Source organism: Lactuca sativa, chromosome 5 (assembly GCF_002870075.4).
Source record: "Lactuca sativa cultivar Salinas chromosome 5, Lsat_Salinas_v11, whole genome shotgun sequence".
Classification (NCBI taxonomy): domain Eukaryota; kingdom Viridiplantae; phylum Streptophyta; class Magnoliopsida; order Asterales; family Asteraceae; genus Lactuca; species Lactuca sativa.
In genome coordinates this window covers 200,881,919-200,899,852 of record NC_056627.2, presented here as the reverse complement: position 1 = coordinate 200,899,852, position 17,934 = coordinate 200,881,919, and the positions used below count along the sequence as shown (strand labels likewise).

The 17,934-nt window shown below is 41.7% G+C and overlaps 1 protein-coding gene across 1 annotated transcript; it reads left to right on the top strand.

Moving 5' to 3' along the window:
• The first annotated feature begins 2,386 nt into the window (after positions 1-2,386).
• LOC111919896 (spermidine hydroxycinnamoyl transferase) lies at positions 2,387-3,743 on the top strand. Its single transcript, XM_023915451.3, has one exon. The coding sequence runs from the start codon at positions 2,387-2,389 to the stop codon at positions 3,740-3,742; it is 1,356 nt and encodes a 451-aa protein (XP_023771219.1). The 3' UTR covers position 3,743.
• The last annotated feature ends 14,191 nt before the right edge of the window (positions 3,744-17,934 follow it).

Here is a 17,934-nt window from a genome sequence, read left to right as displayed (position 1 = left end):
TGAGCACAATTTTAAAAGTTAGGTGACTAAATGTGACCAAACCAAAAGTTAAGTGACTAAATGAGCACAAATGCAATAGTTTGATGACCTTTTGAAACTTAAAAAAAGTTAAGTGACCAAATGAGCACAAAACCAAAAGTTAAGTGATCAAAAATGACCTAAAACCTATTTTATATGGTTAACTATAATTGTTTTTTTACTTGGTTAACTTTTTTTTGTAGACAAAGTTTGATTTGGATCAGATGTACTGAGATGTACAAGCTAACATGTTAACAGAGAGTTTTCAAGCAGCTTTGTTAAAAGGTTATCGAGAACGTAAAGTTGACGCAAAAGAATATTTTATATCAGTCGAAGGGTCTGAAGATATACCGGGAGCATTAGCCAACCCTCCAAAGGGTATGGAAGTTGAAAACTAGAAGAAAGCAGTTTAGTATTTCCAAACAGACGAACACAGAATTGCTTCTGAAAGGAACAAAAAAAAATTCGTGAAATGCAAACAAATGTGAATCATGGGGGGTCGAGCTCGTATAGCAGTACTTGCTATAAGAAGGTAATGTACGATACATGTAATTATTTATTTAAAATATAATCTAATTTTTAAAGTTAAACAGAACCTGAAGAGAGTGGAAACGTTTCGCAAAGCTCATACCGATAAGAATGATATATTTGTTACTGCTGAGGTGGAACAACAATATGTAAGTATTTAATTATAATTTTATCATATAATTAAATGTTTATTTATACTTAAATGTTACTCACTTTTAGGAGTTACAGAATCGGTTAGTTGAAGAGTTGTTAGAACAAACTCAAGGTGAAAGTGAGTTAACACCCGCTCAAGAAAGAGCTGCGTTTGAGAAAGCATTAGGAGAGTGACGTGACCATATTAGAGGCATTGGCCTTAAACCATCTGCTCTCCCGTCGATTCCACAGCCTTCGCAACCATCACAGGTACTTTGGTTTTTTGTCTTAGTTTAAAAATAGCAATCTACTTTAGCATCGTAAAATGTATGTTGATTTGGTAATTTTGGTTTTGTGGTGATTATTTGCTAAAAAGTTTGGTAATTAGGTTTTTGTCCCAAGTACAAAAAATAACAACGTACTTTGGTAATTTTGGTTTTGTGGTGATTATTTAACTTATAAGTTTATATATGTTGTTATTAATTATGTAGTTGGAAAATCTTCGTGCAATGCTAAATGACTCGGCATGTAGGGATGAGCTGTATTCGTTTTTTCAATCCCAAAATAATCGAGGAAACAATGGGAACGAAGATGATGGTATGTAGGCCAGGATGAGTTTTATTTGCATACGTTTTGCTACTTGGTAAATTGTAAAACTTTGGTTGTTTTTTGTAATTACCGGCGACACTAATATCGGGCGACATTATTACATTTTATATTTAATCGGATATTATGACTTTTGATATTTAATTAATTATAATCGGATGTTTGTTTTGTAATTAGCGCCGACACTATTATTTTTGATATTTAATCGAATGTTGTTATGTAATTACCGAGTACATTATTATCGGCAACCAAAATCGTTAATTACAAAAAAAATATAAAAAAATGAAAATTGTAATTACCGGCGACAGACTTATTACCGGCGACATAGTCATTAGTGGCGACACACCTCATTATCGTCGACATGGTCAGTAGTGGCGACATCTATCATTAGCGGCGACAAGTTTATCAATAGCGACGAAGTAATAGTGGCGACTTATTACCGACGACAGGTTGCAGCTATTATTATTACCGGCGACAACTTGAGTTACCGGCGACAACTTGAGTTATTACTGGCGACTTTTGTCGCCGCTAATGATCTAATTATAATCTTAAAATTGCTTATTTGAGTTTTTGGGACCGAATTTGCAACAATGATTTTAAAAGTGTTTAGTTTTTTAAAAGAAAGCACTATTGTTTTAGCTCATAGGAGAATGTCTCATCTGACATTTAATAGATAAAGTTCAACGAGCATTGAATTGTTTTAAGAGAAAATGTAAACTCTTTTAATATAAATTGATTAACAAGTATATATTATTTTAGAAATGATATATTTTATTGAACTTTTATAATATAATGTATTGTAAAAAGAAAAATTAACAAAATTATATGAAAAATGAAATAATCATAATAATGCATATGTTACTTTATAATTAGTATTTTAGAATATTTTATTGTTATGATTATTCTCTTTGTTAAACTATGTATTGTTTTTAGATTTTATACAACAACAATGCGACGACAGTAATAAACTGCCTCTAATCATGAACATGAGCAATCAAACATCAAACCTTTCTTTCTGCCGTAACTCAAGTCTCACACCATTCTAATGACCACTTTCGTTATAAGTACCACAAGACATTCAAACTTTCTTTCTTCAACCAAAATGAGAGTCACCATGAAATCTTCTTCATTAATCAAACCGGCCGAACCAACTTGGACCGGTAGGCTTCCACTATCCGAACTAGACCAGACTGGCATGAACACACATGTTCTTACCATTTATTTCTACACAAAACCCTCTCAGGACTGGGACACTGTCCTACAAACCCTAAAAGCTTCCCTCACCACCACACTTGTTCATTTTTACCCTTTAGCCAGCCGGCTTTCTTCCATTGCCGGTGGTCGCCTGGAGCTGGACTGCAATGCAGCAGGTGTTCAGTTCATCGAAGCTTATTCCGACGTAAAACTAGCTGACTTAGATGATTTCGTGCAATCTCCAATATTTCACCACCTTATTCCTTCCGTAGATTATCGGCATACACCCCTTGAAGAAATCCCATTATTGCTTTTGCAAGCTACAAAATTTATGTGTGGAGGTTGGTCTTTAGGGTTTTGTATATCACATGTTGTTGTTGATGGACAAAGCGCTCTTCATTTTCTGTCTGAATGGGCTAGACTCTGTCGTGGTGAGCCGCTGGATTCACCACCTCATCTCGATAGAAAATGTTTGCACGCTGGTGAGCCTCCGACCACATATTCAAGCATCGAACAACATGTACAGTTTCGTCCTCCACCGATTCTTTTAGGTCAATCAAGTAATGTAAATGAACGTACGAAGGAAACCACTGTAGCAATGCTAAAACTAACTGACACGCTTGTCGAAAAACTACGAAATAAAGCTAACAAAAGTCTGAAAACTGAAACGGACCGTGGGTTTACACGGTACGAGGTTGTAACTGCACATGCATGGCGAACAGCATGCAAGGCTCGTAATCTACAACCTGAGCAGCCAACTGCAGTAGGCATATGTATTGATGTTCGAAGCAGAATGAAGCCGCCGTTGCCGGAAAAGTACTTTGGAAACGCCATTATAGACGTGATTGCCACTGGGACTTCTGGTGAGTTACTTTCGGAGACATTAGGGTATGTTTCAAATAAGATAAGGGACTCGATCGAGAAGGTTAACGATGAGTATGTGAATTCAGTGATTGATTTCTTGAAAAATCAAGAAGATTTATCAAAGTTCCAAGATTTGCAACGATCCGAGGACGGTGAAGGGCCGTTTTACGGGAACCCGAATCTGGGAGTTGTAAGCTGGTTAACACTGCCGATGTATGGTGTTGATTTCGGGTGGGGGAAGGAGTTATTTACAGGTCCAGGAACCGATGATGCTGATGATGGTGACTTTTTAATTCTACGAGGGGAAGAGGGAGGCGGATCTCTGGTTGTAGCATTGTGTTTGCAAGTGAGACACATGGATGATTTCAAAAGGGTGTTCTATCAAAGCATTGAAGATTGAAATTGCTTCTTTATTCCATTTTATTATATTTGTTAAATATTTTAATAATAATAATAATAAAAGAAAAAAAATTACGAAAAAAAATAAATTGTTTTTTTAACGCAAGAATTCAGCTAGAAGCTAGACTAATTACAAAGAGAGTAATTAGGGATTTTGTGAGTAACAGTCAAGATCTAGCCACCGAGGTGAAACTTTGGGTCAAAATTAGATGTAGAAAGGAAAAATTGTTGAATGGGTAGACGTGAAAATTAGATGGAGAAAGGAAATTTTGTTGAATGGATAGACTTGGTGTAATTGTCCGACTAGAGAATATTTGAACTTGTTGTAATTTTAGCTACCGGCTAGCCCGGTTTCTTATGAAATCTTCCTGTTGTTAAAAAAAAGTTACAAAGAGGGTATAACGGGTTATCATCTATCAACCCATAAATCCAAGATTAACTCCGCAAGAAATTACGGTAAAAGTTAAATTACCCACTCACGTACATATTAAGGAAATGTTTGGAAACATTAGTTTGGTAGTTGGGTAGTAAGTAGGGCTGACAATTCTCGACACGACACGCGACACGACACAAAATAAATGGGTTTGGGTTGAGTTTTTCAACCCGCCAACCCGCTAACCCGTCAACCCGCCAACCCGTTTATTAAACGGGTCATATATGGGTTTCTCAAAAAATAAACGGGTTGACCCGCCAACCCGTTTATATTCTTAATAAAAAATTATTATATTTTTAAATATATTTATGTATCAAGGATTAATATTTAATAAGTATTATATAATATATATAATTTATTCATAGACCATTTGATTGTTTTGACATTATTACTCGTGGTGGATGGTCTAAGGTCATAAGTCGTAACCTATAAGACTAAGTCTGTAACATGTTTCTATGAATGTTTTTAATTTTCATTTGGATGTTTAAGACTTAAATATCTAAAATTTAGACCCACGAACCCAAATCTGACCCACGAACCCGCCAACTTGTGAACCCATATAAATAAACGGGTTGGTGGGTCATATATGGGTTTAAGTTCCAAACCCGCCAACCCGTGACCTGTATATTTAAATGGGTCGTGTTTGGGTTGGCATATTTTGACCCGCCAACCCGCGACACGTCAACCCGAACACGACACGATTGTCAGGCCTAGTAGTAAGGGTGTAATTGAGTAGAGTACATACTTCCAAGTTTGAAATTCGGCTCTATTAAAACCTCAACTTTTATCCTTAAATTCAAGCTAGGGTTCGAGCTTGATAAAGTAATCGACACTTTTGAGCTCAACTCGAACCTTAAATTCAAGCTCGGACTTGAGCTCGATAAAGTACTCGATTTGGTTAGTTATTAAAGAAACAAAATTAAATTGCAATAGAAAAAATGATTATGCTAATGAACACGGCTCAACTCGGTTCGATTATGTAAAATTTGAATTAAATAAAGGTTACAATATAAATATAATTACGCTCGTCTTGAACCGAGTCAATTTCAAGTATTTTCTGATTCGGTCTCTAGTATCTCATAAGTCGTTTGACTTGATTGTACCTCTCATTAGTAGTTGGTAGTTGGTAGTTGTTAGCTTGTAGCTAATAGCTGAAAGTTCGAAGTTTTAGTTTTTATTTGTCTAGAATGGTTTGGAAAAAGTAGTTATATGCTTTTGTAGTATGTAAAATGATAAACAGCATAAAAGCTAAAAGCTAAAACTTTTCAAAAGCTACATGAAATAGCTTTTGTATTATGAGTTTTTTGTTTGAATTAAAATCTTTAAGCTATTACCCCAAAACAAAGTTTTGTCTTTAATTCAAGCTTCTTTATAACATCCCAAAATCAAGGTAAAATTATCATTTTTCAAAAATCAAACCACAAACCATAAATGTTTACAAAACTTAGTTTCCAAAATTCAAAATCACGAATAAGAAAATCCTAAAATCAAATCTCATATAAACTGAAGGATTTACAAGATTAAGCCTTCGCCTTACCCCGATCATCTGATGTACCTGAAACATAAAACGTATATTATAAGCCAAAGTTTAGTGAGTTCCCCCAAAGTACCGTACACAAACAAACAAATAACATCATACAAATATGAGCCTTCAGCGTGACTAGACCGCCTCGCATGGCCTACAACCTACATGGACCACTCTCAGGGACTTCGGCCTAACCGGTCCGCCTCTCGGGCCTTCACCTATCCAGACCACCCCATGTATCTTAGTCTTCAACACAAAGCACCTCAAGCCAACAAAACATAACATGTCGACATACACAATAACAATCAATAACCAGCAAGTACATATAATCAAACTGGTCTACCAATCTAACACATACTCACTGAACATATGTAATCATACAGATCTACTTGTTGATCGTATAACTAGCACAACATCAATCAAATATACCAGGATACATAATCCATTGGGCAGACATTAGTGCATTCGACCCACAAGTACAGTGAGGAAAAACTTACCTCGCAGTTTGAAATGTATTTATACAAATCACAACTCCAACTATTGATTCTACAGGTCACCTATACAGCAAGCAACTATCTAATCTCAAACTACTATTTAAAATACCCAAAATACCCCTAAGTCAAACTTGGTCAAACTTCTGGTCAAATTCAATGTCAAAAAGTCAAAGATTACATCTAGGTTAAGTACACCTTACGTACTCCCCTCTACGCCTAGCATAGAGGGTGCCTCTCAAGTCACGGGTTCGAAACTTGGTACGCGCAGTGTTCTAGAGCTAAATTTCCAATTATCCATTAAGTTCTTATTTCATTAAGCCAAAGTACCAAACTTTAGATCCAGGTAAAAAATGACGTCTTAATAGATAAAGTCTGTTACTTTATCCATTTGCATGCATACAAGAGGGTAAGAACTCATACGCTTGGTCTAAAAGTCATCCAAAGTTCCAAAACTCAGGCATGGCTTAATAAGGATGCCAAATCTCTCATTTTTATGAATCTATGAGCTCTAAACTACTGATAACTATATTTCAAGGACATGGAGTAGCTCATACTCCACTAGATCAAACTATAGGACCAAAAGTGTACACAAACTCTATACTAGTAAGATCTAAGCAAATAACTCATCAAAATCTAAACGTTATACCTCCAAAGAATGCTTGATGGTGAGATAGTTCTGGATGTAAGTAGTATTGTGCTTCCAAGATGATTTTCATTCCTTCTTCGTCCTACAATAACACCAAAACGCACTATAGAGCTCAAAGTTCCCACACAATAGATTAGGGTTTGTAAAGGGACGATTTGGGAGATGGAGTGTGATATCTCGGAATTAGGTCAAACACTGTGAACGGTCAAGTTCACAGTAAACCTCTTGTTAATTTGATTCGTTGAGTTTAGTGTAACACCGAAAATTTCAAAATAATTTTTCTCATAATATAAAAACATATTCATTTAATTTTCATAAAAACATTAGTGTTTGAAACTCCAATCCATGTCATACAAAGAATCCCAAGATCACATAACATAAAAATCCCATGTGTGTGTACTGATCAAGCCGGCGCCTTCCCACGGTCATCACTAGTACCTGAAACAAATAACACCAACACTGTAAGCACAAATCTTAGTGAGTTACCCAAAATACCACACATAACACATGTTAGCCACTCGAGGCTATAACTCTGTGGGTTCGTGGACCCTACTCTGTGAACCCTCTGGTTCTAACTCTGGGAACCTTCCGGTTCCAACTCTATAAACATGCACAGCATAAATCACATAGAAATAATGCAGTACAACACATATCATACATATAGCATACAAATACTCTGTCACATAACTCTGGTTACCTACTCAAGGTAAAGTATAGTGAGAAGACTCACCTCGCGTATCTCGATAACTCGCAAATCCCAGAAATCACTCGCGCTCGATCCTCCGAGCTATAATCCTCCTATAACACCATATATCTCTAATTAACACTTTCACAACTAAGGTTGACTACCCCTATCAAGTCAACACTGGTCAACGGTCAACGGTCAACTTTGATCGGACTTGGCGAGTGCACTAGAGCGACTCGGCGAGTCTATACGTGTTCACTGACTCCCTAGGATCCTCTCTTGACACGCCGAGTACTTCCCTGACTCGACGAGTTCCACCTGGCGTGAATCGCGGGGCCACCACGACTCAACTCGCCGAGTCTCAAGAACAACTCGGCGAATTCCAGCTTGACTTAGTCCACCTGTCAACCCTCTCTGACTCTCCCTGACTCACTGAGTCAGCCCTTAACTCGGTAAGACCACTCGCTGAGTGGTTATGGACAATCTTCATGCTACTCGCTGAGTCTGTTCTTCGGACTCGGCGAGTCTAAGCCATGCATGAACTCAAACTCACTCCTGAGGTCAGATCCGTTCCAAGAACTCATAGATCCAGTCCTTCCAAGCACATTTATCACGTAAAGATACAATCTTGGCTACCATGCGACGCCTACAAGGCTTCTTTTGGTGAAATGACATCTAAAATGGTAACCTAAGTCCACAACTCAAAAGGAAAGGCATAAAGCAGAGCATTTGGGACTCTCTAGACCTACTAAGGTCCGGATCTAGGTACCAATTCCCCATGGGACCTCTCACACTCCAATTACAAGGTAAACAAGGCATGAAGAAACCCTAGATTTGACTATATCAATAAAAACACGAGAATAAGCTCTGAATATTACCTCAAATAGCTTCCTCTGCCGAAATGAAAGTAGATCCAAGCTCCCCAACTCTCCTAGCTTGGGCTTCATCTTCCTTTCTTGCTAACACACACAAGGATGGTGAAAAATGGCCTCTTTTCTCACTCACAAGGACTCTCAGATGCTCTGGTGCTCTCAAGGTTGAAGGTAGCCGCAATGAAGGGTTATAAGGTCCTTTAAATAGGGCTCAGAGCCGGGAAATTAGGGTTTCATTAAACAGCATGGACTCGCCGAGTCCACTCTTGGACTCGCCGAGTCCGGGCGCGAACCCGCGTCCAAATCCGCGATCATACTCGGCGAGTCTAGGCTCCAACTCGTCGAGTCTCCTCACAAATTACCAAAAATAAATAAATGAATAATACCTGGGAATCCGGGCTGTTACAATTCTCCCCCACTAGAACTAGACTTCGCCCTCGAAGTCTCGCTCTGCAAATAACTCCGGATGCTGCTCACGCATCTCACGCTCCGGTTCCCAAGTCATCTCGGACCCCTTCCGATGTTGCCACTGAACCAAAACCAAGGGTACCTCCTTGTTCCGCAGAACCTTGACCTTCGGATCTCTGATTGCCACTGGTCTCTCAACATAATTCAGGCTCGCATCCACCTGAATATCCTCTAATGGAACCACTGCCGACTCATCGGCTATACACTTCCTCAATTGCGACACGTGGAAAGTGTCGTGAATCTGACCCAACTCTGCTGGCAAATCCAAACGATAGGCTACCCTGCCTACCCTCGCGACTACCCAGAATGGACCAATACATCGGGGCCCCAACTTGCCCCTCTTCCTGAATCGAATCACTCCTTTCCAAGGAGAGACCTTCAGGAGCACAAGGTCGCCAACCTGAAACTCAAGCTCGGACCGACGTCTGTCTGTATAACTCTTCTGACGACTCTGAGCGGTCAACAACCTCTGTCTGACCTGTTGGATCTGCTCTGTCGTCTGAAGCACGATCTCTGTACTGCCCATCACACGCTGTCCAACCTCTCCCCAACAAATGGGGGTCCGACACTTCCTCCCATACAACAGCTCAAAGGGCGGCATACCAATGCTCGAATGATGGTTGTTGTTGTAGGAAAACTCTGCCAAGGGCAAATATGCATCCCAACTTCCCCCGAAATCCAACACACATGCTCGGAGCATGTCCTCGAGCGTCTGAATCGTCCGCTCACTCTGACCGTCTGTCTGGGGATGATATGCGGTACTAAAATGCAGTCTAGTACCCAACTCCTCGTGAAACGTTTTCTAGAATCTGGAAGTGAAACGTACATCACGGTCTGAAACAATCGAGATCGGCACTCCATGTCGTGAGACCACTTCCCTCACATACACCTCTGCCAATTTCTCTGCTGAAGAACTCTCGTTGATAGCAAGAAAGTGAGCGCTCTTCGTCAACCTGTCCACAATCACCCAAATTGCATCGACTCCCCTGGCAGTCCTCGGCAATTTGGTGATAAAATCCATGGTGATCTGTTCCCACTTCTATTCGGGAACCTCCAACGGCTGCAACTTACCGTGCGGTCTCTGGTGCTCGGCCTTAACCCTACAACAGGTTAAGCACCTCTCAGCAAACCACGTAACATCCCTCTTCATACAGGGCCACCAATATTACTTTCTCAGGTCCAAATACATCTTAGTGGCCCCAGGATGGATCGATAATTTCGACCGATGAGCCTCTTCCATCAAAATGGTATGCGTTCCTCCCACAAACGGCACCCAGATACGCCCCTGAAATGTCATAAGCCGCCGACCATCGGTAACGAACTCTGAAACCAAACCAACAACCCGCTCTTTCTTCTGCATCTCAGGTTGCACAGCCTCGGCCTGTGCCCCACGAATGGCGTCTAACACTAGAGCTATCACGGTCAATCTCAAACATACATCTCGCAGCGGGGTGCTCTCCGCCCTGCGGCTCAGTGCATCAGCTACAACATTAGCCTTGCCTGGGTGGTATAGGATCTCACAATCATAATCCTTGACCACATCCAACCACCTTCTCTGTCGCATATTTAGGTTGGGCTGATCCATCAAATATTTCAAACTCTTGTGATCCGTGTATATCGTATACTGAACCCCATACAGGTAGTGACGCCAAATCTTGAGGGCGAACACCACTGCCCCCAGCTCTAAATCATGGGCGGGATATCTCGTCTCATGAGGCTTCAGCTGCCTCGATGCGTATGCTATCACATGCCCTCTCTGCATCAGCACTGCCCCCAACCCCAAAATCGATGCATCACAGTATACAACAAAGTCCTCCATCCCTTCCGGGAGGGCTAACACCGGGGCTTCGCATAACCTTTGGCGAAGTTTGTCAAAGGAGGCCTGCTGCTCGGGGCCCCATGAAAAAGCAACACCCTTCCGGGTCAACCTGGTGAGTGGCACTGTGATTTTAGAGAAATCCTTGATAAATCTCCGATAATACCCTGCCAACCCTAGGAAACTCCTGATCTCGGAGGGTGACCTCGGCACCTCCCAACTCATCACCGCCTCAACTTTGGCCGGGTCGACCAATATCCCTTTCTGGTTAACGAGATGTCCTAAGAACTGGACCTCCCGCAGCCAGAAATCACACTTGGAGAATTTGGCATAAAGCCTCTCCGATCTCAGAACTCCGAGAACCTCTCTCAAATGCTCCTCATGCTGCTCTCTAGATCTCGAATATACCAAAATGTCGTCGATAAATACAATCACCGACCGATCCAGCATCGGCCTGCACACTTGGTTCATGAGATCCATGAACACTGCCGGGGCATTGGTGAGCCCAAAAGGCATCACCACAAACTCGTAATGCCCATAACGCGTCCTGAACGCTGTCTTCTGGACGTCCTCATCTCGCACCCTCACCTGATGATATCCAGACCTCAAATCGATCTTGGAGAACCAAGATGCTCCCTGCAACTGATCGAACAAATCGTCGATCCTCGACAACGGGTAACGGCTCTTGACCGTCAGCTTGTTCAACTCCTGGTAATCAATGCACATCCGGTGTGAACCATCCTTCTTCTTGAAGAACAGGATAGGTGCTCCCCACGGCGAGCTGCTCGGCCGAATAAACCCCTTTCCCAACAGCTCCTGAAGCTGCGAGGATAACTCTTGCATCTTTGGAGGTGCAAGGCGATAAGGCACCTTAGCGATAGGCGCGGCCCCCGGAACCAAATCGATATTGAACTCCACTTGCCTCACAGGAGGCACACCCGGCAACTCCTCAAGAAATACATCAGGGAAGTCACGCACTATCGGAACCTCCTCAACAGACCTCAGTCTCTCGGAATCCACCCGTGTATCCATCACATACGCCATAAAACCCTTACAGCCCTGCTGTAGACACTGCCTTGACCTAGCGGCCGAACAAAACGCTGATCCAGAACGAGTACCCTCGCCGTACACCATAAGAACTCCCCCACTAGGGTCTCGTATGGTCACCAGTTGTCGCTCACAGTCGATAACTGCACCGAATCTGCTCAACCAGTCCATGCCCACAATGACACAGACGTCACCCATCGCAATAGGAACCAGATCAATCGGGAACTCAACACCGAAAATCTCGACTACGCACCCTCGGAGAACCTCCGTGGCATATATCACCCTCTCGTCAGCTATGGAAACTCTCAGAGGCCGACTCAACGCCTCACGACTAACACTGATATGCTGACTAAAAGCCAAAGATACAAAAGACCGACTCGCACCCTAGTCAAATAACACCAAGGTAGGTACAAAATTCACAAGAAAAGTACCTACGCATAACATAATATAAGCATAATATCTCAACATCAAAATAAATACACAAAAGAATACATACCAGCCACAACATCGGGTGCTGCACGGACCTCCTCCGCGGTCAACTGAAAAGCTCTCCCTCGTGCTCTCGGCGCCTCGGCCTTCATTGGCCGACTCTCAGTAGCTCTGATGGCGGCAGGGGCAGATCCCTGAGGTGGTCCCTGAGATGATCCTCGCAATTGCGGACACTCTGCCTTCCGGTGTCCGGTCTGGTTGCAGTGAAAACACACCGCAAACCCCTTGGGGCGGTCCTTGGCCATGTGCCCCTCCTTGCCACACTTGTAGCAAGATCCCGCTCTACAGACTCCATCATGACCCTTGCCACACTTCGCATAAGTGCGGCCCTTCTGGCTCCCTGGTTTGGGATTAGCGGGCTTGGCCCACTTGGCTGCCGGCTGAGACTGCGCTGGTCGCTGATCCCTCCCCTGAGACTCCGCCTCCTCCCTGGCCTGAGTCGTTAGCTCAATCTCCCTCTTTCGGGCATTTGCCTGAAGCTCGGCAAATGTCCGGTACGAGGAGTTCGCCGTGAACTCCCGAATGTCTCCCCTCAAGATACTCAAATATCGGCTCATACGTGCCTGCTCTGTGGACACGTGCTTAGGGAAGAACATCGCCCTCTCTTGGAACATCCTGGTAATCACCGTAACAGACTCAGTACCCTGCTTGAGGGTCAAAAACTCCTGGGCCAAACGCTCCCTCTCCACCTGGGGAACGTACTCATCTCGGAACATGGCAGTGAACCTCTCCCAGGTCACTGCCGCAAGCTCAACAGGCGTAAAGTGCATCGTCACAAACTTCCACCAGTCCTTCGCTCCCAAGTGAAGCTGGTTCAGCGCGAACCAAACCTTCAAATGCTCGGGAGATGAGCAAGTGAAGAAACACCCCTCTATGTTAGAAATCCATCTCATAGCCGCCACCGGGTCCTGGGTCCCATCAAACTCTGGTGGCTTTGTGTTGCTGAACTCTCGGAACAGCAACGCATCACCACCCTGCGGCCTCGCAGCAGCAATAACTGCGGTAGCCGCTGCAACAGCAGCCTCAGAAAGAGCGGCATAACGCTCGTCGAAGGTCTCAATCAATGTGGTCTTAATAGACCCGAACATCTCTGGTATCTCTGCCCTGATGGCCGCAGCCACCTCCTCATGGATGATCCGGCGGATCTCCTCAGCACTGGTCTCACTGCTCTCAGGCATCAGACGTGTCCTCATCATGATCTACCTCTGAAATACAACATACGATAAATTAGAATCCATTCGGGCATACTCACACTCGACAACTCATCCCTCCTTGATCCTTGGTATTCCAAAGATTCCTACTTGGGATGTACACCGCTCCGGTGCTTTCAGTAGTACGGGCCCAATACTCCTGTCCGCACCGTATCAGAATATACCCCAAGTCCTCCTCTTCGGATCCCAAATTCCAAGTACTCTATCATGCACAATCCATTCTCTAACTGATCTCTCATAAGCCCCTCGCTGCTACCTACTCACTCTCAAGCATCTCATAGCAGCTCACCTCTCCCTAGGCTAAGGAATCACAAATCAGGCCACTCTAGTCCTAATAGGAGTACCTAGCCTACTCTAGCATGAGAATACATCATATCAATATCAATATCACATAACATGAGGGTATTTTGGGAAATCACCGTTCGGGCGCGGACTGATCGTACACACAACTCTGCTCTGCGTTTTTCAAAAAAAATCTTTTACTCTGTTTTGAAAATACTTCTCAAATCCTCAGTTTGAGTTCAAATACACCCGAAGGTGTACTTGAATCCCTCAAACCAAGGCTCTGATACCAACTTGTAACACCGAAAATTTCAAAATAATTTTTCTCATAATATAAAAACATATTCATTTAATTTTCATAAAAACATTAGTGTTTGAAACTCCAATCCATGTCATACAAAGAATCCCAAGATCACATAACATAAAAATCCCATGTGTGTGTACTGATCAAGTCGGCGCCTTCCCACGGTCATCACTAGTACCTGAAACAAATAACACCAACACTGTAAGCACAAAGCTTCGTGAGTTCCCCAAAATACCACACATAACACATGTTAGCCACTCGAGGCTATAACTATGTGGGTCCGTGGACCCTACTCTGTGAACCCTCTAGTTCTAACTCTGGGAACCTTCCGATTCCAACTTTATAAACATGCACATCATAAATCACATAGAAATAATGCAGTACAACACATATCATACATATAGCATAAAAATACTCTGTCACATAACTCTGGTTACCTACTCAAGGTAAAGTATACTCAGAAGACTCACCTCGCGTATCTCGATAACTCGCAAATCCTGGAAATCACTCGCGCTCGATCCTCCGAGCTATAATCCACCTATAACACCATATATCTCTAATTAACACTTTCACAACTAAGGTTGACTATCCCTATCAAGTCAACACTGGTCAACTCAGGTCAACGGTCAACGATCAACTTTGACCGGACTCGGCGAGTGCACTAGAGCGACTCGGCGAGTCTATACGTGTTCACTGACTCCCTAAGGTCCTCTCTTGACACGTCGAGTACTTCCCTGACTCGACGAGTTCCACCTGGCATGAATCGCGGGGCCTCCACGACTCAACTCGCCGAGTCTCAAGAACAACTCGGCGAGTTCCAGCTTGACTCAGTCCACCTGTCAAGCCTCTCTGACTCTCCCTGACTCACTGGGTCAACCCTTAACTCGGTAAGACCACTCGTTGAGTGGTTATGGACAATCTTCATGCTACTCGCCGAGTCTGTTCTTTGGACTCGGGGAGTCTAAGCCATGCATGAACTCAAACTCACTCCTGAGGTCAGATCCGTTCCAGTAACTCATAGATCCAGTCCTTCCAAGCACATTTATCACGTAAAGTTACAATCTTGGCGACCATGCGACGCCTACAAGGCTTCTTTTGGTGAAATGACATCTAAAATGGTAACCTCAGTCCACAACTCAAAAGGAAAGGCATAAAGCAGAGCATTTGGGACTCTCTGGACCTACTAAGGTCCAGATCTAGGTACCAATTCCCCATGGGAACTCTCACACTCTAATTACAAGTTAACAAGGCATGAAGAAACCCTAGATTTGACTATATCAATAAAAACACGAGAATAAGCTTTGAATATTACCTCAAATAGCTTCCTCTGCCGAAATGAAAGTAGATCCAAGCTCTCTAACTCTCCTAGCTTGGCCTTCCTCTTCCCTTCTTGCTAACACACACAAGGATGGTGAAAAATGGCCTCTTTTCTCACTCACAAGGACTCTCAGATGCTCTGGTGCTCTCAAGGTCGAAGGTAGCCGCAATGAAGGGTTATAAGGTCCTTTAAATAGGGCTCAAAGCCGGGAAATTAGGGTTTCATTAAACAGCGTGGACTCGCCGAGTCCGACGCGAACCCACGTCCAAATTCGCGATCATACTCGGCGAGTCTAGGCTCCAACTCGCCGAGTCTCCTCACAAATTACCAAAAATAAATAAATGAATAATACCTGGGAATCCGGGCTGTTACATTTAGTGCATCTTATATGAAATAAATGAGTTCATTTCAGCTATTATAACATACCATATGATATATTACTTCCAAACGTGTAAATTGACAAATGGATCAAACAGCTCAAACTGCAACCCTAGCAATGCGCATGAAAAACTGAAATTTCGTATTAAGCAGTTGTGAGAAACACAAACATTCTAGTCTCGTAGCACATGTTTCCCTGTTTCCAAAAATATAAAGAACATCAAAAACGGAGTTCGTATGCAAAAGATACAACTGTTTTAAGAATCCAAACCAGTATAATACCGATTTTCTTAAAATCGCTAAAAATCGTTTCTATCCGTTGAGGGACTTGCACTCCTCAAATGGAATTTCCGAAAGCATTTTTGGACTCAGTTAATAGTCTATTATTTAATTTCATACTATAAACATTTTTGACAAAATATTTGAAAAAGTCGAAAAACCGGACTCCGAATTCAATTAAACGCGAACCTTTAAACATGATTTCCCGGAGTTCTACAACTTGAAAAATTAATTCGTCTGGGTTTTTAAAATCCTTGTAACCAAAACCGTTATTCTTCATTTTCTGAAAAATTATTTTCAGAAAAGAATTATAAAAGTATGAAAGAATTAGTTTTGTAAATGGTTTGAGACCTATATATATGTTTGTATACATATGTTATTCAGGAATCCCAAATAATAATAGTCAATCATGTAATCGCCATGTATATATAGGTTATGTAATTATATATATATATATATATATATATATATATATATATATATATATATATATATATATATATATATATATATGGCATAAGGAATATACATTACAGCCCTATATAAGCTTGCCTACAAATCAAACACCGTGTTCGAGTGTGTGTGGTCATAAAAATCAGAAGTGACGAGGGAGGAGCTGAGACGAGGAGATAGGAGCGAATTCAAAGTAGGAAACACAATTTGAGGTCATTTGGTTGAAAGGAAAATATATGCACAGGGCATAAACTGAGCATACATAGGTTCTCAATCCCACTGTGTTGTTGTGTGATCGCCGATGGCGGCAGCGCTGACCATTAGAGAAGGAAACGACGACGCTCAGCCGGAAGTCGCCGAATAAGGTGCCTTTTTCTAATTTGTGATATTTCATTGATTGTCGATTTAACATAAACCTCAATTAACAAACTCCCTTCCTAACCTAAAAGCTTTTTTTCTTATTTGTGGTTTCGATCCACCAGGTCAGTAACGACGATATGACTTGAATTGAAGAAATTGTAATAATGTTGGCGAAAGAGGACTACAGATGGTTGGGGAATGATTCAATTGTGAACCTTTCTGATTTTTCCCTTTGATTCTTGTTCTATTTGCATCGATCTAGTATCAGTGGAAATCTGTTATCGTTAATTGAAAATTCAAGGGTCAATTACCTTCATCCATTGAAGTCATCAATTGTAAGTTGTGACAATTGATACAAAATTTTCTATTTGTGTGTCAATTCTCCCTTTAAAAAACATGGGCTTTCTCTATTTCAGTTAAGGAAAGTGAGAATTCTTTCAATTTATCAATACCAACATTCCTATTGCAGGTAGTCTTTCAGTCTCTTCATTTCCTTTTACTCCTTTTTATGATGCTAATGCATTTTGGCATTGTGTAGGATTGGGTAGGATAGAGAAAGACAGTATTTGGGTCACAATTATGGTGGAATTGGGAAGTGGATGAAACATTGTATCAAGGGTGGAAACAACTTATTAAAGATCTTTGTGCAAATATATTAAAGTCATGACACATTACAATCCTTGTCTAGCTCTGGTAAGTAATCATTTTTCTTTATTAAAAAACACTTGTAAGGGCATTCATGTCTTTTGAAGATTTTTATTGATAAATATCATATGGGTAGATATCCAAATGCAAGGAGAAAGCTATTTGAAGTGGCAAAAACTTGGACATTTTAGTAAAAGACGAGTTGGACATTTTACCATGATTATTGTATTTTAAGGAATTATCATACAAAGATTTTATTGCTAACATTTAGCTATAGTGTTGGTCTTAATGAATGGCTTCCATGTGGATATAAGTTGCTCCAGTAATTACATATGAAGGTTCCAATTTTCTTAAAACCTCATTGATCTTTTTTTTGCATGTCATCGATGTGGCAGATAATATATCGCTTCAAGAGGAAAGGTAAAAAGGGAAAACAATCCTTACCAATGAGCAAGAGGGGCAATAGGGTTAATTTGTGGACTACTATG